The following is a 27,024-nucleotide window of genomic DNA, read 5'->3' as shown; positions in this document are numbered from 1 at the left end:
GCATTTTTTTTAAGTCAGATTTTAGTCACAGATATTAGTTTTACAAAGGGCAGGAATATTACAATTTAAAATATTGATAAAACAACAGTGAGAGCCAAGCTACCTGTTCCTATTAATTCCATTACAATGGAAGCAAGTTTTCTTTGCTTTCCCTTGGTGTCCTTCAGAGATTCTGCCTTTTCCTCTTGTTCCACTCTCGCAGAGTTTGAGGTGTTGCAATCTGCCAAACTTGGTATGTTCAGAGGAGTCCCTTCTACTTGTTGCTCAGAATTTTCAGGACAGTCACTTATAGTTTCCAATCCCATTGGCACTTCTAATTGATCGACAAATTCCTGTTGTGTCTCATTTATATACTTCTGTAGTTCTTCCTCATCTTTACTCCCCTGCGAGACTGAGGGCCTTGTATCGCCACCTGCGTCATTGGGCCAGGAATTACCATCAAGGATTTCCCCCATCAACAAATCTGAAGGAAGGATTTTGTTCAGGACCGTTTTTTCAAAAAGCTGCAGAAACAAATATCCAATATTACTCTCAGAAATGTAGTGGAGTTTAAATTCATGCATCACTAAGGGAACAGGCACAGCATATTGTGAACATAATAAGAGTAAAAAAAAAATTGCATTGAACCTACTTATTGTCTAGAATTCAGCAACAGTTATACTACAGAATGACCCCTTATTGTGTGTCAAGCTAATTATAAACAAGGAAATTTTAGCATTGGCTTCTGACATCCTCTGATTTTTGTCATATCGTCTTCAACTATTAACATAAAATTTGTTCTTAAACAAAAAGCAGCAATACAGCTCTAACTAATACCTTACAATTAACAGCATTACACTCCTTATGCAAAAAATTTTAAAACCATTAGGATAAATTCAAGTTTACTAATTATGCATCAGGATCTACAAACCTTGCCAAAAATTGTTTGGTGCTGAAAATCATATCAGTGGTCACAAAAACACTGTTTAAACCATTACTATCAGACTTCAGAAGAACTTAATCCACTTTCAGCAAAAAAAAACACACACAAACAGAATTAGGCAACTGGAAAACTTCATTTTTACATCTGTACAAATTTTAGTGTAGCGGTTAGTGTACCTCTATTACAGCACCAGTGACCTGGGTTTGTTACGAACCAGCAACAAAAGAAACACACCGAGTCATGTATAAGTGTTAAAAACTATTTTATTAATAACTACTTATGATAATAAGTAAAAATGTTAGAATGTTAGAAGTAAGAATGTTAGATCTTAAACATTAACCCCAAAAACTAAACTCGAAGTGTGTGTGTGTGGCAAATTCCCAAACTCCAAGTCCAGGAATAATTCTCAAAGTTCAGTTCAGCAAGCCGTAAGGTGAAACATGAGCAAAGGCTTCTTCAACAACCACCGTTGACTGAAGACAAAACATAGAGAGTAATTACAAAATCCAAATGTTCCACGATGGAACCCATATGACACCTCAGTGTCTACTCAGCAGTGACTACTCCACCGCTTTGTTCCGAAGCATCTGCCACCCCGAAAGGCACTCAAATCGTGACCGTCCACACAAATACCTGTTTCCCACTACAGGTTAACGACAAAGTGGACTCCACTGCTTTGTTCTGAAGTATCTGCCACCCCAAAAGGCATCCAAGATGTGGCCGTCCACACAAAAAGCTGTTTCCTTCTACAGGTTAACGACAAAGTGGACTCCACCGGATTACTCCAAAAATCCATACGTGGATTGTAGTGACGGGCACAGTTATTGTTTTTCATCCATTGATAGAGACTAGCAGTCTGGTCTCTCTCTCTCTCCTCTCTGACTGACTCCTACTGCTCAAAAAACGTCATTACGTCCTTATCTTCTGTTGTCATCATCATTCCACACACACACACACACCACTACTACTCTATCTTAAAGGGACATTCACCAATAGTAACCTAGTCCGTAACAGGTTCAATTCCGGCCACTGTCTATAAGGAGTTTGTATATTCTCCCCGTGTCTGCGTGGGTTTTCTCCGGGTGCTCTGGTTTCCTCCCACATTCTAAAGACGTACATTAGGAAGTTGTGGGCATGCTACGTCGGTGCTGGAAGCGTGGCGATGTCTGCGGGCTGCCCCCAGAACACTCTACACAAAAGATGCATTTCACTGTGTGTTTCAATGTACATGTGACTAATAAAGATATCTTAATATGATACACAAAAAAGACACAGCTTACAATGGTTCAAGAGACTACTTTATATCTACAGAGTGGTGAGCAACTGTTGCCTTTGCAATAGCAATTGAAATAGGAAGTAGAAGAGCTGGCAATAACTGCATTTGAACACAATCCTTCTGTTAAGAAAACTCCTATAAAAGGACATCAGAGCCAAGTCAAACCACATGACAGATTTCAGCTCTTTTTTAACAAGTAGTAGGAATGGGACTGGGATAGGGAGTAGTAAATGGCGAGTGACAAAGTGCTAATGATAACATTACAAAGTTACAATAATTCTCCTCTGCCTGTTTCCCTACAAAGTACCATCAAGACTTGTGACCAATTTAAAATGGAGAATTAAAGCTTTTCTACAGCCATTAATCTGTATGAATGCATATTTTATTAATCAGCGCGAGTGAAATGCAGCCCAATGAGTCACTTCTAAACATTTTACATAGCATACATGGATCTTTAGAATGCTCTTGTCGATAAGGCTTCTGGAAGTAGTTAGAGGGAAGAACACAAAATACAGTAAAGTAAGATATATTGTATTTTTTAACCTTGTGTTTTGCATTGCTACAGTAATTAGACATTGAAATAATGCTTACAACTATGCTGAATGAACAGGGAAATTACAAGTTTTTCATTCTTAATTACACATTGAATGATCGTATTCAGAGTTTATAAAGCTGGTACTGGTATCAAGAATTTAGAAAACACCCATATTGAGAAACAGCCTTCAAATTATTAAGTATTTCAGTTTCATCCAAAAATAAAAAGGTTCAAATTCTGGAATGCACATGTGTTCATAGGGCAAAAACAGGGAAACAGTCCGAATGGAAAACTTCTAATGCCATACCTAATAGTCTGTCAACAGTGACTACACAAGCAGACACATAAATTGATGGGAGCCACAAGGGTAAGCAACCAATAAAATGGTGACCAGGTGGGTAACCACAGTTACTTGACATGGGTTCAGTGTTGGGAACACCAGCATTTTTCTTTCATTTCTGATTTGGGTTCAGCAGCTCAGTACAAGGTGGCCAAGTACTTAAAATACCAAAGCAGGCATAGTGGTTTTAAGTGGCAGCACAGAACCATATGGGCAAGGGTAAGAGTACCTCAAGAAAGAATGAAACATTAGGCAAAACAGCACATTTAAACTGCTCTCATCACACTGGAGTATTTTAAAAAGAACCACAAGACAATTCCATGGGACTATTGGAGAGGACAAAATTATTATGAAAAGCTGTGGAACAAGAAGGAACAGATGCCACCTTAAAGTGCATGCTAATAAATGCATTGTTATTGATATTTTATTGTATCCACTTTAAGAACACCATATGTGTTCACCTTTTAAGAACACTGTATAGGTGTGACCACATGCAATGGATTGCAAGACAATAAAACAGCACCATGGTGGACTCCATTTTACAAAGCAATAACCTGTGGTTTTAGTCAGCAAACACAGATGCAGTGAAGAGCAAGTATCGGAAGGAGATTGATATAGGCTTTCTGAATGGGAGTACCAAATGAAGCCAATGAATTTTCCACTTGTAATTACTTTGCAAATAACGGTTAATAATTCATCAACATCCACATAATCCAACAAAATCCTGATAACAATGTACAACTTCAATAATGAGTCAACCAAAACTGTACACAATACTCTGGATTCAGAAATACCCTTTCTGTGCTGCCAGCTTCAGGAATCTTTGGACTTACTCCCCAAAGCCTTATTCTTATTTGTGTATGCCCTATTTTTATTTAACCTCCCAAAATGCTTATCAGGATTAAATTCCATCTGCTACTACTCTGCCCAATTTCAATATTTCAATATTTTTCTGTAGCTCAAGACTATCCTCTTCACTATCCACACCACCAATTTTTTATGTCATCTACAAACTTATTAATCATACCTCCTACATCCAAGTTGTTAATGCACATAATTAAACAAAAAGGTTGCCAGTATCGATCCATGGTACACTCGTTACAGGCTTCCAATCACAAAAGCAACCCTCCTTTCTTACAGTAAGTGAATCAAGGAAATAGAATGTGTTAATATACATAGACTCCAAACATACATGTTCTAGCAGTCCTTAATAGGATATAAATCAACATTCAGACAGATCATTAATGAAACATTCCAAATGCCAATACCAGCCTTGATCTCTTGTTACCATGTTTAAGGAAATGCACCTTAATTAAATTCTGCTAGCCATAAGATGTTGATAGTTAACAGGAATGCTGGAAAGAAAGGCTAAAATAGAAAGGTTAAATATTGAAACGCTGTGACAGGCAAATTAAAAGCAGAGGAATATTCTCATCACTTAGAAACCAATAAGTTTTTTTTGTAAACAGGATGCACTGCTATATAAATCAGGACATTTTACACAGCAAGTGGGACAAAGCATTTGAAGACATAGTCAGATACATCTGGTCAGTTTTTCACATTAATAACCTTATTTCAAGATGAAATTTTAGTATAATTAATGGTAGAAATACGGTTTTATTTCTCACTGAAGAATATTGTAGATGTTTGGGCTGAAGTAAAGCAATACCTTGATACTGCGGAGATATGGTTATCATATCATGATTTGTTTGTGTGTACAGACATATTTTCTGACTTATGGATAAAATCAACTTATGGATGTCTATAAAAAAAAAGGAACCTGTTCTTAACCAGGGGACTGCCTGTACTTTTAAAATGCAGGAGCATCTATTATATTCTCATCCGATCACTTTGCAGGGCGACAGAGAAAGAGCTGGGGGTGGAACTAGTGTTGCTGTAACTGAGAGCACATGATTGGTCAAATGGTCTCCTTTCCCACAGTAACCGTTCTATGATTCCAGTATTCTATTGATGAAGAGGGATACAAATATTAATTTCTTGGGCAGTCTGTTCAAGACTTCCCTCCAAACTCAACGTGCTTCGCATAATTACTTTCTCTTTTACATTCTGAAACCTAATATTTTTATTCAGAATTGTGTTCAAAATAGCTTCTATTGAATGTAACATTTTGAAAATCTCATGTAACCATGGAAATTTATTTGGAATTTTGCCCTCTACAACCTGGCTCTTTCAAATAAAGCAATCTGCATTCCACCAGCCCACTACTTTGTTACTGATTAACCTTTTATGAAATAACTGGAATATTACGTTAATCTAACTAACTTGTGTATCTGGGACAACTTCAAGTAGCTCCTTTATTACTTTGGGGAAAACAAAATCAATGAATCATGGTCAAATCACAGTCAACAATAGCGCATCCCTTCCTGATAATCTTAAAACATTCTATACACATTTTGAATAGAAGGGAAGTGGATTGTCACCACCCACCCTGACAGCCTCCGATGCAACTGAACCAGTGGTCACCATCGAGGACGCAAGATCAGTCTTCCAGAGAGTGAAACGAGGAAAGCATTGGGCCTAGATGGTGTCCCTGGACGTGTGCTTAGATCTTGTGCTGATCAGCTGGCGGGTGTATATGGAGACATTTTTAACTTCTCCCTGCTTCAATCTCAGGTTCCTACCTGTTCTAAGAAGACAACTATCATCCCGGTACTGAAGAAAAACAAGGTAATATGCCTTAATGATTACCAACCAGTGGCTCTGACATCCACCATCATGAAGTGATTCGAGAGGCTGGTCATGGCACGCATTAACTCCAGCCTCCCAGACAACCTCGACCCACTGCAATTTGCCTACCGCTGCAACAGGTCTACGGTGGATGCCATCTTCCTGGCCCTACACTCATCTCTGGAGTATCTGGACAGTAAAGACACGCTCCGCCTTCAATACTATAATTCCAAGCAAACTCATCACCAAACTCCGAGACCTGGGACTCAACACCTCCCTTTGTAACTGGATCCTTGACTTTCTGACCAACAGACCACAATCAGTGAGGATAGGCAGCAACACCTCCAGCACGATTATTCTCAACACTGGTGCCCCACAAGGCTGCATCCTCAGCCCTCTACTCTACTCCCTATAACACTCAGAGCAGAATCTGGCCATGCAGTCATAACTCCATCTACAAGGTTGCAGATAATACCACCGTAGTATGCCGTATCTCAAATAATGATGAGTCAGAGTACAGGAAGGAGATAGAGAGCTTAGTGACATGGTGTCATGACAACAACCTTACCCTCAATGTCAGCAAAACAAAAGAGCTGGTTATTGACTTCAGGAAAGGACATGCACCTGTCGACATCAATGGTGTTGAGAGGGTTGAGAGCTTCGAGTTCCTAGGAGTGAACAATCACCAATATTCTGGTCCAACCACATAGACACCACAGCCAAGAAAGCTCACCAGCACCTCTACTTCCTCAGGAGACTAAAGAAATTTGGCATGTCCCCTTTGACACTCACTAATTTTTATTAATGCACCACAGAAAGCATCCTATCTGGATGCATCATGGCTTGGTATGGCAACTGTTCTGCCCAGGACCGTAAGAAACTGCAGAGAGTTGTGGACACAGCCCAGTGCATCATGGAAAACAGCCTCCCCTCCATGGACTCTGTCTACACCTCTCGCTGCCTTGGTGAAGCAGCCAGCATTATCAAAGACCATACCCACCCAGGTCATTCTCTCTTTTCTCCTCTCCCATCAGGCAGAAGATATAGGAGCCTGAGGGCACATACCACCAGGCTCAAGGACAGCTTTTATCCCATGGTGATAAGACTATTGAACGGTTCCCTTAAATGATGAGAGGGACTTGTTTGACCTTGCACCTTATTGTCTACCTGCAATGCACTTCCCTGTAGCTGTGACACTTTATTGTTTTTACCCTGTACTACCTCAATGCTCTTTGTACTACCTCAATGCACTGTGTAATGAATTGATCTGCACGAACAGTATGCAAGACAAGTTTTTCACTGTACCTCAGTACAAGTGACAATAATAAATCAATAGCAAAAATCATACATTATTCTCCAAAATCCAACAAAAATCATGACTGTTCCTCAACCATCCCAAAAATTATAAAACACCATGGAAAACACTTACCCATCCATTTTCAAAAAGACAATGTCTAACATGTGGACAAAAATGAGCCACATTCTTCAAATACTGCCAGTATCTAAGTGTATCCAATCTAAATTTCTTACACTTTTCCAACCTTCACTTTATATACCAGGACCTGGAGATGCAAAGCCTCAAGATGGCTTTCCTAATCCACATCAGTTACTAGATTTCCATTCTGAAAGTTCTGCCACCACACACGATCCCAAGGCTCAAATTTCCTGCACTGTTCTCTGCCTCGGATCTGCAGTTACACTCTTGCTGAAGGGAAATGCCTGTGGATTTTGTAGTATTCATAGGTTCTTCAATATTTCTGCTCGTTAGGGACAAATAACAAGGACAAAGCTTGGAACCAAACATCCTTTATTGACAATGAACAACATTCAACTAACAGAGATGACCAATACAACAACATTATCAAAGTTCATACCACCTTGCACCCATAGGTCTTAAAAAGGAATATACAGTATATACTTAATACGAACTACATTGCTTTCCTTACAAAGCAATAAACTTATAACAATAACTATCTCCACATCACCAAACAACTATTTACATACAATACAAAATTATACAACTATTTACAAAAACACATGTCATTCGACTATAAATTTAGGCAAACATAATTCATCTTAATTTCTGGCCTTCACAATGACAAGACTAGAATGATCTAAACTTCAAAATAGGTTGCTCTGATACTAAAACTCCATCGATTGGCCAGACTGATGAACTATGAACTGGTGGTTGTTAGATTAACTGCCAGGACTTAGCTTCATTAGTGATATGCCTGTCACCTAGCCCCAGCTGCCTGCTTGTCAAAGCCAATCCCTCACCACCCAGCTGGCAGTGGAATCTCCTACCATTTGCATCAGGAGACAGTGCTTGAGTAACAGCACATCATCTTCCATCTGGGTATTTTGCAGTCTAGCAGCTTTCTCGACTCAATAACAATTTCAGATCCTCTGTCTGTTTGGATCAGAACTGATTCATTCTAGAGAAAGTATCCATCTGCATTTCACAACATTTTCAACTTCCTTTTTGCTTGTTTTCTGTCTCCTTAACTTGCCTAATTAACCAGATTGCTTCATCAACAGTTTATCACCACAGCCTCTCCCCATCAGAGATATTCCCTATCAAGTTCACCACACCAGCGAAGTATTGGGCAGAGCCAGTGCACGCCACAGCTTGAATAATTCCAAGATCTCATTACCACTCAATGCTGCAATTTCTTGAACATACGGTCCTTCAACTCAAATGGCTGCCCATTAGTGCAGGTTTACCATTCTGGCCCATCTCTATCTTGGGCAACTGACCTATCTGTACATTGGCAACCCAACAGTCTGTCTCTCCCACAACCCAGAGAGTCTCTCTATTGTACAGGCAACTAATACCTTGATGAGAGATGCTTGAGATATTTTGGTACTCATCTTGTCTTATAACCAACCTGCTGGCAGCAGTTTCATTGCACATACTGAACGTGGCATCTTCAATTAATAAGGAGGTTACCAATCATCGTATTTTTCATCTGGATTCCAGCATCTGCAGTCCTTTGTTTCTCTAGCTAATGCTCTGCTGTTGGACTTCATGCAGAGTTGAGTGGCAAAGCATGTTGACAAATTCAGTGGTTGGCTCAGTATTTGGGTGGACATTTGCACAAGTCCCTGGTATTTACTAACGCAATTCAACCCAGTAAGAAACAATCTGGACTACGGGAGAGGGTGACATTGAAGAATGAACTGCACTGGCCATTCTGTGGCCCAGTAAAATTGCGCTTGCTATCCTGTTGTTAGTGATATGGGTGGGAAGAAAGGATAAATGGTAAATTTAGAGAATATTCATAACATATTTGACTCAAGAAAAGGGAACGTTTTAGCTGAACAGTTTTTATTTCAGTTTGTCCTTGGCCAGCTCCATACTTATTGTGCACCAAAATCTCATGCTCTACGTATGAGCTCAGACAATGAGGGCTGGATATTGCATCACAAATCACAATCATATTGCACTGCATCCTGATCCTTTCTTAAATGAGTATACATATGTGCTTTCCAGGTGTATTCTTTACCAGGGCGACAATGGCTAACACAAAGGACACAATTTTAAAGTGACTGGAGGTAGATATAAGAGGGATGTCAGGGGTAAGTTGTTTTGTTTTACACAGAGTGGTGGGTGCGTGGAACGCACTGCCGGCAGAGGTTTTGGGGGCAGATACATTAGGGACATTTAAGAGACTCTTAGACAAACATGAATGATAGAGAAATGGGGGGCTATGTGGGAGGGAAGGGTTAGTTAGATCTTAGGGCAGGATAAAATGTCGGCAAAGCATTGTGGGCTGAAGGACCTGTACTGTGCTGTAATTTTCTATGTATTATATCAATACAGGTACACAGTAAATTTAACATACCCAACTCCAATTCTTTGCCTTTTCAGCACATGGATAGTTTGACATTTTTGTCCACTTGCATCTGTCCTCTCAAGCAGTTCCCTCCTTCAAGGTCCTCCATGTCCATTCAACCTGCCCTTTCAGTGGCAATTAACATTGAAACCAGGAAGAGTAGGTCAGTCAACCCCTTGTGCCCACTCCCCCATTCAATTCATGGTCCATCAAATCTTGGCCTCAACCCTAGTTTCCTGCTCTCTCCCCAGTCTTTGATTCCCTTGCAGTCTCAGTCTTTGCCTCGAATATATTCAATGATCCACCTGCACAATTCTTTGGGGCAGAAAATTCCAAGAATTTATGATCTTTAGAGAGAAATTGTTCCTCACTTCCATCTGAAATTGGTGACTCTTTCTGAAAATATGCTCCCTGGTTCTAAATACCCACAATTGGGGAAATGTCCTACCAGCTTCCACTCCATCAATCCCCATCAGAACCTTGCATCTTTCGATAAGATCACCTCTTATTCTACTAAACTCCACAATATGCTTTCTTCATACATCAACCTCTTCATCCCAGGAATCAACCTAGTGTACCTTCTATGAGAGCATACAGTCCTTAATTATGGAAACAAACTCTGCACAATGCTCCATGTGCCATCTCACCAATAAAGTTGCATCAACACTTCCTACTTTTATACCCCACACCCTTTGCATGAAAAGGCCAACATTCCATCAGCCTTCCTAATTACTTGCTGCTCTTGCTAACTTTTCATGTAATAGGACCCACAGATTCCTCTGTACTGCAACACTCTGTATTCTCACTCTATTTAAATAACAATTTGTTTCTTCCATCCAAAATGCAGAACCTCACATTTTCCCACATTACACCCCATCTGCCAATTTCTTACCCACTCACTTACCTTTGTGGCACATCAGCAAATTTGACAACAGGACATTCAGTCTCTTCATTCAAGTCTTTAATGTAGTTGATAAATGTTTGCAGCCCAAGCACCAATCCCTGTTGTACCCCACTAGTTACTGATTGCCAATCCAAAATGATTCATTTAGCCGGACTGTTTTCCAACAGTTAGCCGCTCCTCTATACATGCACCAACATTATGTGCTCTTATCTTGCAGTAACTGATTATGCGACACCTTTTTGAATGTCTTCTAGAAATTCAAATCCACTACATCTGAAGGTCCCCCTTTAACCATGTTGTGTATCACATTCTCAAAGAATTCTACCATTTTTTTTCCCAAAATGATATTCTTTCCATAAAACCAATCACATTCATTTCCTTTGGATTCTCAACCCTGGGAAAGTTTCTCGCTATCTACACTAACAATACCCTCCACAAGTTTAATTACCTTTATCCAAGAACAACTCCAGTTTCTCGAACCTATTCACCTAACTAAAGTCTCTCACAGCCAGAACCATTTTAGTAAATCTCTTCTGCATCTTTCACATTGTAATCAATCCACACTTGTCCAAGTGTTTGCTAATTTTCTCCCTAGTTGTTTCTGAAAGTTTATGAACATGCCCTGTAAGCACATCTTAAACCTTCTTGTACTCTCCCTTAGTTGGTCCTGTCTAACACCATACTATTTCTAACTCTAGAGCTATGTCTTTAACACTTTGTGAAACCATCTTCTCCTTTTCCATAGAACAGTACAGCACAATACAGGCCCTTCGGCCTACAATGTTGTGCCGACCTTTAAACCTCACCTAAGCCTATCTAACCCCTTCCTCCCACATATCCCCCTATTTTAAATTCCTCCATATGCTTATCCAACAATCTCTAGAATTTGACCAATGTACCTGCCTCCACCACTACCCCAGGCAGTGCATTCCATGCCCCAGCCACTCTCTGGGTAAAAAACCTCCCTCTGATATCTCCCTTGGACTTCCCACCCATTACTTTAAAGCCATGCCCTCTTGTATTGAGCATTGGTGCTCTGGGAAAGAGGCACTGGCTATCTACTCTATCTATTCCTCTTAATACTTCGTATACCTCTATCATGTCTCCTCTCATCCTCCTTCTCTACAATGAATAAAGCCCTAGCTCCCTTAGTCTCTCCTCATAATCCATACTCTCCAAACCAGGCAGCATCCTGGTAAATCTCCTCTTCACCCTTTCCAACGCTTCCACATCCTTCCTATAATGAGGCAACCAGAACTGGACACAGTACTTCAAGTGTGGTCTAACCAGTTTTGTAGAGCTGCATCATTACCTCGCAGCTCTTAAACTCGATCCCACGACTTATGAATGCTAACATCCCATAAGCTTTATTAGCTACCCTATCCACCTGTGAGGCAACTTTCAGTGATCTGTGGATATGAACCCCCTGGTCCCTCTGCTCCTCCACACTACCCAGAATCCTGCCATTAACTTTGTACTCCACCTTGGAGTTTGTCCTACCAAAGTGTACCACCTCACACTTCTCTGGATTGAACTCCATCTGCCACTTCTCAGCCCAGCTCTGTATCCTATCAATATCCCTCTGCCATCTCCTACAGTCCTCCACACTATCCATAACACCACCAACCTTTGTGTCATCTGCAAACTTGCCAACCCACCCTTCTACCCCCTCAATCAAGTCATTAATAAAAACCTCGAATAGTAGAGGTCCCAGAACCGATCCTTGTGGGACACCACTAGTCACAGCCCTCCAATCCGAATGCACTCCCTCCGCCACAACCCTCTGCTTTCTACAGGCAAGCCAATTTTGAATCCACACGGCCAAGCCTCCCTGGATCCCATGTCCTCTGACCTTCTGAAGAAGCCTACCATGTGGAACTTTGTCAAATGCCTTACTAAAATCCATGTAGACCACATCTACTGGACTACCCTCATCAATCTGTCGGATCACCTCCTCAAAGAATCCTATCAGGCTTGTGAGACATGATCTGCCCTTCACAAAGCCACACTGGCTGTCCCTAATCAGACCATGATTCTCTAACTGCTCATAGATCCTATCTCTAAGAATCCTTTCCAATAGCTTGCCCACCACAAACGTAAGGCTCACTGGTCTATAATTCCCTGGACTATCCCTACTACCTTGTTTGAATAAGGGGACAACATTTGCCACCCTCCAATCCTCCGGTACCATTCCCATGGACAATGAGGACTCAAAGATCCCAGCCAATGGCTCAGCAATCTCCTCCCTCACCTCACGGAGCAGCCTGGGGAATATTCCGTCAGGCCCCGGGGACTTACCTGTCCTACTATTTTCTAACAGCTCCAACACATCCTCTCTCTTGATATCTACATGGTCTAGAACATTAACCTTACCAACACTGTCCTCAGCGTCATCAAGACCCCCCTCCTTGGTGAATACTGAAGAGAAGTATTCATTGAGCACCTCACCCACTTCCACAGCTTCCAGGCACATCTTCCCACCTTTGTCTCTAATCAGTCCTACCTTCACTCTCGTCATCCTTCCGCTCTTCAAATAATTGAAAACAGCCTTGGGATTTTCCGTAACCCTACTCGCCAAGGCCTTTTCAAGTCCCCTTCTTGCTCTCCTCAGCCCTTTCTTAAGTTCCTTCCTTGCTACCCTATATTCCTCATGAGCCCTATCTGGTCCTTGCTGCCTACACCTTATGTGTGCTGCCTTCTTCCTCCTAACTAGTTGTTCCACCTCTCTTGTCACCCATGGTTCCTTCACCCTGCCATTCCTTCTCTGCCTCACTGGGACAAATTTATCCCTAACATCCTGCAAGACATCCCTGAACAATGACCACATCTCTATAGTACATTTCCCTTCAAAAATGTCATCCCATTTTACACTCGCAAGTTCTAGCCTTATAGCCTCATAATTTGCCCTTCTCCAATTAAATATCTTCCTGTCCTCTTTGCTCCTATCCTTGTCCATGACAATGCTTAAGGTTAGGAAGCAGTGGTCACTGTCCGCCAAATGCTCACCCACTGAGAGATCTGTCACCTGGACCCAGTTCATTACCTAATACTAGATCTAATATGGCATTCCCTCTAGTGGACCTGTCAACATACTGTGACAGGAATCCATCCTGGACACACTTAACAAACTCTGCCCCATCTACACCTTTGGCACTAAGCAGGTGCCAATCAATATTTGGGAAGTTGAAGTCTCCCATGATAACAACCCTGTTATTCTTGCACCTTTCCAAAATCTGCCTCCCGATCTGCTCCTCAGTATCCCTGCTGCTACCGGGGGGCCTATAGAATACTCCCAGTAGTGTAACTGCTCCTTTCTTGTTCCTAACTTCCACCCATACTGACTCTAAAGAGGACCTTTCTACATTATCCACCCTTTCTGCAGCTGTAATAGTGTCCCTGACCAGTATCGCCACTCCTCCTCTTCTACCCGCACCCTCCCATCCCTTTTAAAACACTGAAATCCAGGAACATTCAATATCCATTCCTGCCCTGGTGATAGCCAAGTCTCTGCAAGAGCCACAATATCATAGTCTCACGTACTTATCCAAGCTCTCAGTTCATCACCCTTATTCCTGATACTTTTTGCATTTAAGTAAATGCACTTTAGTCCATGCACCTTTCTACTTTCATACCCTATACTCTGATTCTCCTTCCTCAAAGCCTCTCTACATGTTAGATCTGACTTTACCCCATGAACTTCTTCCACTAACCTACCCCTCTGGTTCCCATCCCCCTCACAAACTAGTTTAAACCCTCCTGAACCACACTAGCAAACCTGCCTGCAAGGATATCGGTCCACTTTGGGTTCAGGTGTAACCCGTCCACTCTGTACAGGTCCCCCCTTCCCCAGAAGAGATCCCAATGATCCAAAAATCTAAAACCTTGCCCCCTGCACCAACTTCTCAGCCACGCATTCATCTTCCACCTCCTCCTATTCTTACCTTCACAGTCACATGGCACTGGCAGTACTCCTGAGATTGCTACCCTTGAGGTCCTGTTCTTCAGCCTTCTGCCTAGCTCCCTAAACTCCTTTTTCAGGACCTCATCCCCTTCCTACCTATGTCGTTGGTACCAACATGTACCACGACTTCTGGCTGCTTTCCCTCCCGCTCAAGAATGCTGTGGACCCAATCAAAGACATCCCAGACCCTGGCACCTGGGAGGCAACATACCATCTGGGATTCTCGCTCACTTCCACAGAACCTCCTGTCTGCTCCCCTGACTATCGACTTTCTCCCACACCCATTCACCTGCCAAGCTATTTTAAACAAGTACCACCATCCCAGCACTAGAGCACTTCCGCGCAAGGACATTGGTCCCAGCTCCGTTGAGGTGAAACCCATCCATCTTCTACAGATCACACCACCCTAGAACCAGTCCCAGTGTCCCAGGAGTCATGTTCTGGTCTTCACTCCTTCAAGCTTTTGTCACTTCCACAATCTTTAATGCAGAATACCAATTTGAAAGTGGCACACACCTTGAGAATTCCCATTCTTCCTGCCCTTTTAGATAGTATCTCAATATGTGATCCAGACAACTCTCATCCTCTGCAATATCTCCAGATGCCCGTCAGGGCAGTTAGAGACACTTAAAAACACACTAGGCCATATAGGACAGATGAAGTTCCCACAAGGTGCAGGAATTGCAGGCAAGTTTTTTTTCTATTCATTCACGATCTAAAAAAAACCCTTTTAAATATGCTTGTTCTTTGTTATCCTGAATAAACTGTTCCTATCATTTTTATTTTTAAACTTGGTTTCACAGTGAAAGCCTTTAGTTTAAGTCAGTGATTGAGCCAATGTTATTTTCTTAATTTAAGCCTGAACTTTTTTTTTGTAACATCAAGCATTGCCTCTCCCCACTTCCCTAAATTTTCAGCCTTTACACTCAAGAGAAACTGCACTTGTGGATTCTGCTAATGCATTTTTCTATGAATTGAAATGACTGACATCCCAGGTTGTGTCAACTGACAATGATTTCAGGTGACCAATTCCTGCAGGGTTTGAAAGGGTTGGGTGTGGGGAGGATATTTCCCCTGAGCATTCTCCCTGCAGTTAAGAACTAGGAGTCATGTCTCAGAATAAGTGGTAGGCTGTTTAGGATTGTGATGAAGAGAAATTTCTTCACTCCCCCTCACCTTAAAGCTATGCCCTGTAGTATTTGGCATTTCCACCCTGGGAAAAAGACTATCTACCCTCTCTATGCATCTCACAATTTTTATTCTATCAGGTTGCCTCTCAGCCTCCGACGCACCAGAGAAAATAATCAAAGTTTGTCCAATCTCTCTTTATAGTTAATACTCTCTAATCCAGGCAACGTCATGGTGAACCTCTTCTGCACACTCCTCAAAGCTTCCACCCTCCTTCCTGTAATGTGGTGACCAGAACTACACACAATACTCCAAATGAGGCCTAACCAAAGTTTCATACAGCTGCAACGTGACCTCCCAACTTTTGTATGCAGTCCGCAACCGACGAAGGCCCATCTTTACCACCCTATCTAGTTCTATTGCCACTTTCAGGTGGCTATAGACATGCATCCCAAGATCCCTCCATACGTCAGTGTTCCTATGGGTCCTGCCATTTACCATGTACCTTCCCCTTACATTTGACCTTACGAAGTGCAAAATCTCACACCTGTCTGGATTAAACTCCATCTGCCATTTCTCTGCCCACATTGCCAACTGGTCTATATCCTGCTGAATCCTTTGACAACCTTCCTCACTATTCACAATTCCACCAATTTTTGTGTTGTCTACAAACTTACTGATCAGTGCCTACCTCCATTTTTGTCCAAATCGTGTGTGTGTGTGCGTGTATATTACATATATATATATATATATATACATATACATATATATATATATATATATATATATATATATATATACATATACATACACACACGCGCACACACAAAAGTGTTCATTTAAAGCAGATTTCTAGATATTGAGAGAATCAAGGAACATGGGGATGATGCATAGAAATAGCACAAAGGTAGAAGATCAGCCCCGATCTCTGAGAGATGTGGAACAGGTTCAAAGGTCTGGATGGCTTACCTTGTTTCCATTTCTTATATTATGTTCTAACTGTCTCCCTAATTGTCTGTGAGAATGGCAGGCAGTTTGCCTACTATTGACATTGCAAATGAAATTACACTCTCACCATAGAGTTTTCCTCAAAGGAAAGTGACAACTGCTGTGTAGTTTCACCTTTGTTGGCCCAGAATCTGCAGTCATTGCTGAAGACCGGAACTGAAAACTTGCACAGTGCGTTGCATGTGAAAGGAGCTGAACTACATGAAACACAGCTAGCAGTGGGAGCAAACTTATCAGGTAACTAGTGACTGTTATGGTTCCGAATTAAAATGCCCTATGGAATAAATCCAAGCACAAAGCATCAAAATCACATACAACTACTTTTCTCAAACCCACAGTAATAAGTCATCTATCTTCAGCAGATTGCATTCTGTTTCAAAAATCAATTAAGCCAAACAATGAAGCCTAAATTGCCGACTCCTTATAATGCAGTGTAACTTTAAACTCACTGCAACACAACATTAAAACTCAAAATCCAGATGAAAAGGAGACTTGTAAACACAATCTATTCTTTTGAAAAAAACCATTGTACTCCTTCGAAGGGCAAACAATTAAGAGTGTAATGAAAGAGAATCTAGGTAGCAGGTCCAATGCCATCAGTTCTTACAATGCAGGCCTGATTCAAAGGTGTTTGTTAAATAATCTGGTGTGTTGACGCCCTTGATTGTGGCAATAACAGACTATATATTTACTTCCTCTCAGAGCAAAAAGCTCTGAGAGGAAGTAATAATAAGCAGAGAATCTTGATCTGATCATTATTACCTAATAAAAGAGAACAAAGAAAATCCACATTTCCTTGACAACTATAATACTGTGTTGTTGAAACTCACATCACCATCTTTCTGTGTGCCATAAAGTATTCTCTTTTTAATTTGCAACACATGACCAAAAAAAATTCATACAAGCACATGATTTAGGAGCAGGAGTAGGCAACCTGGCTCCTCAAACCTCCCCCAACATTTCATAAGATCATGGCAGAGCTGATTGCAACCTCAGCTCTGCACACCCCTCCCTACACCCAATGATCTTTCACCCTCTAGTATATCAAGAATTAATCTACCCATGCCTTAAAGATATTCAGACTCTGCTTCCACAACCCTTTTGAGGAATAAACTTCTAAAGACTTACAACCCTCAGAAATAAAAATTGCTTGATTTACCTTAAATGGGCGACTGTTTAGTTTTAAACAAGCAAGGCCCGTTTCTAAGTTCTCCCACAGAAGGAAACATCCTCTCCACATCCACTTGTCAGAACCCCTCAGGATCTTGCATGTTTAAGTTAAGCTCCCTCTCACTCTTAAATTCCAGCAGATACAAGTCAATCTTTCCTCATAAGACAATCAATCCGTTCGAAGCATTAGACTCACAAACCATAAGACTCTGTGACTCTGAGATTTAGGACAGGCTTACGGTGCATGTATGTAAATAATGGGAGCGTGTTAAATAAGGTTGCTGTGCTGCAGGTACAATTAACAAAGGAATTTGAGATCTGGATAACAAAAAGGGACAGGTATTGGTTCTAAAAAATTCCTAGTGGCAAGGTTTCAGAAAAGATAGGAAAGGGAAGATAGGAAAGGGAATGGCAGTATGAAGGAGAATTTCACTCTGCTGAAGAGAGACATCCTGTAACAATGTATTTGTATAGAAGAAAGACAACAGAAATATGAGAACATTACCAATGTTGAAGAAGCTGCCAAGCAGCAGGAAGGATACTGAGGAGAAAATTTGCAGGGAAGTTGCAGAGATGTGCAAAAGACAAAGAATACTGATAATGGGGAACTTCAACCATCCAAATATAGACTGGGATAACCACTTCCTCTTGGGCAGACCCTCAAGACCAGGGAGCACTTTTTTCCACTCCAGTTCTGTGGGTTCTGAGGTGGCTGATGAGACCAATGTGGGACCTGCAGACTTTGACACAAATGGGGTAGGAGGCGTTTTGACAGGACAAGCAGGTGAGCAATTTGTGAGGCGGTGCACTCCTTCCACTGCTTTTACCTGAGCTTCTGTGCGTTCCCAATGCATGGAATTGATTTTCTCAGTACCATCCCAAATGCTCCTTTTGATTTTGTGCAATTGTGGGCCAGGGATTCTCACAAATTGAGGGGAAGGGAAGAATGCTAAACTTTTGCAAAAAAAAAGGAGCATCCTTGAAGCTTTTCCTCATTTACCTGGTTATGTCTTCCTATTTCCAAAATGCAAATGATGAAGCCTGTCTCTCAGAGCCAATTGAGTAGAATTAGGGCCTCAGTGCAGTGGATGTTGGCCTGGGAGAGGATGCTGACATTGTTTTATTTACCTTTGCAATAGATTTGGAAAATTTTGTAGAGATGATGTCGGTGGTGTCTCTCTAATGCAGTCCACATTCTCCTTAATCTAACATTGCCTCTCCTCCTCCTTTCTTCCCTACATTTCCTGGACACAAGGTGTTCAAGTCTAAGAAGCATTCAGAAGGGCAGGGATCACTGTGGACCAGTGGACCAAGGGTTTATGCCTGGTTTAAGGTCTTGATCTTCAAACATCTTTTCCCTGGATAGTCAAAGGCTGTACTGGCGCCATGAAGCTGACTGTGAATTTCATCAGCAAAGTCCGCCTTCCTTGAGACTTGGCTTCTGAGATATCAGAAGTGGTCCACATTTTCCAGGGTCCGGCACGTGACAAGAAGCAGTGCAGTGTGCCTGCCAACTGGAAGTCATCACCATCAGCTGCTCAGCACCCTGACCCTTTGCTGAGGGACCATTTGATGTGAATGGACAGAGGGGGTGGGGGGGTGGGGTGGGTTGTTGGGGGGAAAAGTGTGATGGTGTGGTTTCTCAAGGTTGGAGACTGAGGAAGGGAGCAGAGAGGAATTGACAGGCTATGGGATTGGGGAGGGTGAAAGGGGAAGGTGCGGAAGTGGGAGACCAGAGGGGAGAAGGTGACGTGCCTGATGCAGGGAAGGATGGACGGGACTGAGCAGCAAGGCGCAAGATAGAGGGAGGGGGTACAAAGGTCAGAAGCAGAGTGCCTGATGGAGGCTGGGAGGAAGTAAAGAAACACTTGGGGGGGGGAGGGCTGCAAATCTGAGGGAGAGAAGGGACAGAGGATCAAGACTCAAGGAAAGCATGGATGAGTGAGAAGGGGAAACCAAGGAAGTGACAATGGACATGGACATTGGCATCTGAGCGCAATTGTATGAACACGCTGGGAGGCACCCACATGTGTATATTAATGTCCATGCGGCAAAGTCTGATCTTTGGTCACCTTGGACCCCCTTGCCATCAGACCAAGACTTTGCTTTTCAAACCCATGTAGCTGGTGTGCATCAGCCACCTTGCATTAAAAGAAATCACGCACAGCTAACTTCCACTCCTCAGCATGATGTGTGGGATCCTGAACGCCAGGACCCATCTCAACAGCTGGGAACCCAGGCACTTTGACACCAACATCACTGCTCTGAGACGTGATGGGCAGGAAGGGGGGTGGGGGGGGGGAAGGGGGGCGAGTCCACCACCTTACACAAGGGCAAATCCTGCACTGGCATCTCTGCAGCTCCCCTTATGGGAAGGAGAACGTCTCACAACCCACTAGCTCACTCAAGCAGAAACAGCTCACCAAGTTCACCTGCACACACATTCCAACCACGGCCATGGGCTAGGAAGAATTCTCCTCCACCCCTGAAAATTCCCTGGCCTACATCCCAGAGAGGGAATTTGATCCTCCTAGGTGACTTCAACATTAAGTGTAGAAAAGAAGCAATCTTGTGGCATGGTGTGATTGGCAAGGAGAGGGTACGGAAAGCTACCCCCAGCAGAGTCCTCCAGACAACACACTTGGTACCTTGGCACAACCAACACGTTTTGAACAGAAGGGGATTGGTGGGACCCCAACAGCCTCGAATGCATCCCAACCCATAGCCACCGTAGAGGACACAAGATCAGTGTTCTTGAGAGTGAATCCGAGGAAAGTATCTGGCCCAGATGGTGTCCCTGGCCATGTTCTCAGATCCTGCGCAGATCAGCTGGCAGGAGTATTTGCAGACATTTTTAACCTCTCCCTGCTTCAATCTGAAGTTCCCACCTGTTTTAAGGAGACCACTATCATCCCGGTACCAAAGAAAAACAAGGTACCGTGCCTTAATGACTACCACCCAGTGGCTCTGACATCCACCATCATGAAGTGCTTTGAGAAGTTGGTCATGGCACGCGTCAACTCCAGCATCCCAGACAACCTTGACCCACTGCAATTCGCCTACTGCCAAAACAGGTCTACAGTGGACGCCATCTCCCTAGACCTACATTCATCTCTGGAGCATCTGGACAGTAAAGACATCTATGTTAGCCTATTGTTTATTGACTACAGCTCCGTCTTCAATACAATAATTCCAAGCAAACTCATCACCAAACTCCTTGACCTGGGACTCAACACCTTCCTTTGCAAATGGATCCTCAACTTCCTGACCAACAGACTGCAATCAGTGAGGATAGGCAGCAACACCTCCAGCACGAATATTCTCAACACTGGTGCCCCACAAGGCTGTGTCCTCAGTCCCCTACTCTACTCCCTATACACTCATGACTGTGTGGCCAGATTCTGCTCTAACTCCATCTATAAGATTGCAGATGATACCACCGTAGTGGGCTGTATCTCAAATAACAATGAGTGGGAGTATAGGAAAGAGATAGAGAGCCTAGTGGCATGATGTCATGACAAAAACCTTTCTCTCAATGTCAGCAAAACAAAACAGCTGGTCATTGACTTCAGGAAGGGGTCGGTGCACATGCTCCTGTTTACATCAATGGTACTGAGGTCGAGAGGGTTGAAAGCTTTAAGTTCCTAGAAGTGAACCTCACCAATAGCCTGTCCTGGTCCAACCACATAGATGCCACAGCCAAGAAAGCTCACCAGTGCCTCTACTTCCTCAGGAGGCTAAAGAAATTTGGCATGTCCCCATGAACCCTCACCAATTTTTATCGATGCACCAAAGAAAGCATCCTATCTGGATGCATCACAGCTTGGTATGGTAACTGTTCTGCCATGACTGCAAGAAACTGCAGAGAGTTGTAGACACAGCTCAGTATATCACAGAAACAAGCTTCCCCTTCATGGACTCTGTCTACACTTCTTACTGCCTCAGTAAAGCAGACAGCAAAATCAAAGACCCCACCCATCCCGAACATTTGCTCTTCCCCCCCTCTCCCATCAGGCAGAAGGTACAAAAGCCTGAAAGCACATACCACCAGGCTCAAGGACAGCTTCTATCCCGCTGTTATAAGACTATTGAATGGTTCTCTAGTATGATTAAATGGACTCTTGACCTCACAATCTACCTCGTTGTGACCTTGCACCTTATTGTCTATCTGCACTTTCTCCATAGCTATTACACGTTATTCTCCATTCTTTTATTATTTAACCTTGTACTACATCAATACACAGTGTAATGAATCGATCTGCATGAACGGTATGCAAGACAAGTTTTTCACTGTACCTTGGTACATGTGAAAATAATAATAAACCAAAACCCTGAGGTAACCACAAGACTTCACGGCAACATCACCATTCCAGACACTGGTGCGTGTCGTGTTAAGTCATTAATCCAGTGAGAGACTTCGAGGATGTCCAGGTCACAAATGCCACAACTCTTTGACTGATCACTGCCTTATTCACTCTTATTTCCATTCGCCAAGCTCCAAATCGACTGCAGCAACAGAACAGTTGCCACAGGAAAAATCAATGTTGAAGGATCTCAAAGACCCTGCAAAGACAGCTCTCCTCAGACAGACAGTCTGATGACCCTGAACCAATAGGAGCCACGAAGTATGCACTCAAAAGGCCCAAAGTAGGTGGAGGGAGAGTTTTTAAACGTGTTCAGAAGAACTTTCTTGATCAATACATTTCCAGCCCATCAGGGAAGGTGAATTGCTCGACTTTGTTCTGGGAAATGCTTCACTTGGCCTAGCTCAGTGGGGGGGGGGGGGGGGGGGGGGGGGGGGGAGGAGAATCTAAGAAACAGCGATCTTAGTATCACATCATTTAAAACCAGCTTGTTTTCTCTCTTTACCAGTTCCATTGAAATGTCTCAGACCCGAAACATTAACCATATCTCTTTCCACAGAAACTGCCTGGCCTGTTAAGTGCCCCCAGCATTTTCCATTTTTTCCCCTGATTTTGCACATCAGCAGTTTTCATGATACCATAAAGTTCAGAAAAGCGATGGAAAAGGATGTAGAGCACTCCAAGGCAATAGTTAATTGGGGAGGGGCTAGTTTCAATCAGACAAAAACAGATAAAGCCTGAGTAAAGTTCAGTGGGCAAAACTAATTGAACAAAGATAGACTTTAAAGTGGAGATGTTTCAGCTACAGTCTGGGTACATTTTCATAAGGGTAGAAAAATTAATATTAGGATGTCATGAATGATCAAAAAAATAAAGTAGAACAGAAAAATAGAGTATTTGACAGATGCCAGGTTGCTAACACAAATGATTATAGAACGTTCCAAGGGGAAGGAAAGGAAGTAAGAGCGACAGCATAAAAAAAATACCTACAGCAAATAAGAAAGGAATCCAAAAATATTCTATAGACACATGAATGAGAAAAGGGTTCCAAAAGGACAGGCTGATCAGAGGAGGATACTTACTCATGGGGAAAGAGGGTAGGACTAAGGAAGATGATGCTACTGGAGTCTCAACAAAGGAAGACATATTGAGATTCTGAATGGGATAAAAACTGATAGAGCTACTAAAAACACAAACTCCACTTAAAATGGATAAATAACGTGGCCCAGATGTGATGCAGCCTAGGTTTCTGAGAGAAGTGGGGGAGGAAATGGCAGAGGCCCTAGCCATAATCTTTCATTCATACATTCAGGAGCAGTATCCAAAGACTGGAAAATTCAAAATGACATTTTCATTCAAAAGAGCCTAAGGATAAGCTTAGTCAGTCAGTTCAGCCAGGGAAAGTTTTACAAATAATAATCATGGACAGAATTAGCAGTCATTTGGAAAAGTGTGGATTGATTAGAGAATTCAGGAATGGATTTGTAAAGGCAAAACCTATCATTTTTTTAATGAAGTAACAGTGGTTTGATGAAGGAAACGCAGCTGATGTATATACGGGTTTCCAGAAACATGCAATAGCCATCACCAAGACTGAAGGCCATGGAATAAAAGTAGCACAAACAGAAAATTACTTAAGTGACAGGGAATAGAGTGTACCAGCGGAAGGTTGTTTTTTGGACTGAAGGAAGTATATGTTAGTGTTCCTTGGGGTTGGTACCAGGACTTTTAATATTTAATAACATTTTGGACTTGGGTGTACAGGAAATGATTTCCAAATATGCAGATGATGCAAAACTTGCTTATTTAATGAACTGTGAGGTGGATAGCAATAGACTTCAAGGAGGCTGATGGAAAGGGCAGATTGATGTCAGATGAATAAAGTGTTAAGAAGTGTGATAGAAAGAACAAGGAAGGCAATGTAAACTAGCGAACAAAATTCTAGATGGAGTACAAGGACATACATCTTCAGTGAAAATGGCAGAATTGGTTAAAGAACTCACGATGTATCTTTCTAAAACACTGGTTTGGCTACAACTGGAGTATTGTCTCCACTTCTGGGTGCAACACTTCAGGAAACAGATGAAGATTTTGAATGTGGTGCTGAAGATATACAAAAATGATTTCAGGGATGAGGGACTTTAGTTTGTTACGGACTTGGTGAATGTCCGTTTAAGATAGAGTTAGGTGTGTGTGTGTGTGTGTGTGTGTGTGTGTGTGTGTGTGTGTGTGTGTGTGTGTGTGTGTCATGCTTACATCAACAGAAGATAAAGGATGTAATGACGTTGTTGAAGAAGTCAGTCGAAGTCGAAGAGGAAGAGAGAGAGAGAGAGAGAAAAGGGAGAGAGACACTAGCCTGCTAGTTTCTCTATCGATGGATGAGAAACAATAACTGTGTCTGTTACTGCAATCCACGTATGGAAATTGGAAGTAATCCAGTGGAGTTCACTTTGTTGCTGACCTGTAGAAGGAAACAGGTATTTGTGTGGACGACCACGATTTGGATGCTTTTCGGGGTGAGCAAGTCACTACCGAGTAAAACACTGAAGTGTCGTTTGGGTTCCATCGTGGAACATTTGGATTTCGTAATTACTCTATGTTCTCTACATCTACATTTTATCTTCAGACAACGGTGGTTGTTGAAGAGGCCTTTGCTCATGTTTCACCTTATGGCTTGCTGAACTGAACTTTGAGAACCATTCCTGGACTTGGAGTTTGGGACTTTGCCACACACACACACAAAGAGTTTAGTTTTTGGGGTTAATGTTCAAGGTTTAACATTTTTAATTCTAACATACTAACATTTTTACTTTTATTTTTCGTATTATCATAGGTAGTGATTAATAAAATAGTTTTTAAACACTGAATTATGACTCAGTGTGTTTCTTTTGTTGCTGGTTCGTAACAAGTTGCATAGGTAAAATGGAGAAGGTGGAATTGTTTCCCTTGCAACACAGGAGACTGCGAAATCAGATAAAGGCATTAAAATCATAAAGGAAAGGGCAGAGTAGACAGGGAGAAACTGTTCCCAACAACAGAGGGGTCAAAAACCAGGGAACATAGACAGAAGGTGATTGACAGAAGAACCAGAAGTGACAAGGATTTTGGTTTTAAAAATTATCATGAATGCTTAGGGTCAGGAATGCACAGCAGGGACAGTAGTGGAGGCAGATTATTGCATTTAAAAGGGAGCTGGACATGATTCTGAAAGGAAAGAAGTTGCAGGTCTATGGAGAGAAAGCAGGAAGTGGGACTGCATAGATTGCTCTTACATGGAATCCAGTATGGACTCTACACTCTACTCCTTCCATTCTGCAACCATTGACTTTGACATTGCACAGAAATGGCAATTCTGACGATTTTTCTCCTCACCACAACGGAACAAAAACAGAAGGTTCACTGTTTGCAACGGCACCCTAGGACACATATTCTAACAGTGTTCCAGCTTTCTGTCGATACAAGAGTTCTGGCTAGATATCACTGCGGCCAAAATCAAAGATCAGGTGGACTTGTAACTCACATTATATCTACTAATGTCAATGGACAGGGCGTCAAACAAAATTGAAGCACTATCAATTCCAGTCTACTTCATATAAAACCCAACCATTAGTTTGCCATTACCTAGTCCCACTGCGAGGACTGAGCTATCACTTAAAGGTAAACGAGAACATTATTAGTTTCTCTAGATTGGTGTGGGGCAGTAAGCTATATCTAGCACTATTTATGACTTGCAACGAAAAACATTCCCTTTATAGACTTGCTAATAATAAACTAAGAAATATAACATCAATTTTCCAAGATATCCGAGCACCAGATAAAGTTCAGGGCTGGTATTTTACATTTTAATAAGAATAGAAATCCGATGAAATACAAGTCTTATGGATGGTTGGATGAGGTCGGAGAGTTCATTCTCGAAAGATACAGGTACGATTGGCCAAATAGGTTCCTTCAGTGTTGTGAATTTTCTATGATTAGATAAATTCAAATAAACATAAAGACCGCGGAGCATAGAGTGGAAAATGTTTTTCCTACAACGTTGATATGCTTTACTCCGTAACGTGGTGTAAACTCTGCCTTGCAGTAAGGAGATGGGACATACGAGGAAATGAGGGTAAGATACAAACCGAACGAATCAGGAACAGAGTGTAAACAAAATCAAATATTTACCTTTGCTGTAAGCAGCTGACCTCGTACTTTAAACTAACCTCACAACAATTGAAAATAACAGAATTTCTTGGAGAAAAAAAACACTAATTGTGGTTTTGTTGTATGAGTAAACATCTAATTCCCTCTCACAGACACGCAGGTGCGCTACCGTCCACTTAACTAGATGGAACGTGCAGGTCCCGGAAGCACCTGTCAATCATTTTGCTTGGCAACTTGACATACGCACGCGCATTCCAGGCCAAGTTCGACTCTTCAATTGGCTACGGATGTTAAATATGCTCATACCGATCCTGCTCCTCTGTCTGTTGGCGCCGTTCATGCGCAGTACTTGCCTAAAATCCAGGGGGTGGACAATTATCCACGTTACAATCAGCTGCAGTACGTCATCTTTTCCACGCAGGCACTGTTGCTGTGTGACTGCAGCCCCTGAGAGATGGGGTGAACTATGCAAGTAGTTGGTTTAGTATATGACGGGCTATTGCACGTATCTTAAAAGATGCACTTCGTTCTTTTTATATCATAACAAGCTGCAACGTTATTAATTTTTGTTTATAACAAAAAGCATATTTTCACTTTCTGTAATTATCATGTTTTTTTTCCTTTATTTATTTATTCTGTTGATTATGACGACGTTTTTGTTTGCGTTGAAAAGCCGAACTAACTTCGTGGTCGATAAGTCCAATGCAGCATTGAAACAAATATTCAAGGACTGCTTGGACTGAATG

The 27,024-nt window shown here is 42.1% G+C and overlaps 1 protein-coding gene across 1 annotated transcript in view; it reads right to left on the bottom strand.

Annotated features, from left to right (window-relative positions):
• The window catches only part of LOC127579936 (long-chain-fatty-acid--CoA ligase ACSBG2-like), a 62,272-nt gene extending 35,663 nt beyond the window's left edge, over positions 1-26,609 (bottom strand). Inside the window, exons 1-2 of the mRNA XM_052033007.1 lie at positions 26,300-26,609; positions 104-503 (exon numbers count right to left, since the gene is read on the bottom strand). Of these exons, the coding sequence (XP_051888967.1) occupies positions 104-455 (352 nt within the window). The 5' untranslated portion in view covers positions 456-503; positions 26,300-26,609. The remainder of the gene's footprint in view (positions 1-103; positions 504-26,299) is intronic.
• Between the last annotated feature and the right edge of the window lie 415 nt (positions 26,610-27,024).

The sequence above is a fragment of the Pristis pectinata genome, chromosome 2, assembly GCF_009764475.1.
Source record: "Pristis pectinata isolate sPriPec2 chromosome 2, sPriPec2.1.pri, whole genome shotgun sequence".
In the NCBI taxonomy this organism is placed as follows: domain Eukaryota; kingdom Metazoa; phylum Chordata; class Chondrichthyes; order Rhinopristiformes; family Pristidae; genus Pristis; species Pristis pectinata.
This window is presented reverse-complemented; position numbering and strand designations above follow the sequence as displayed.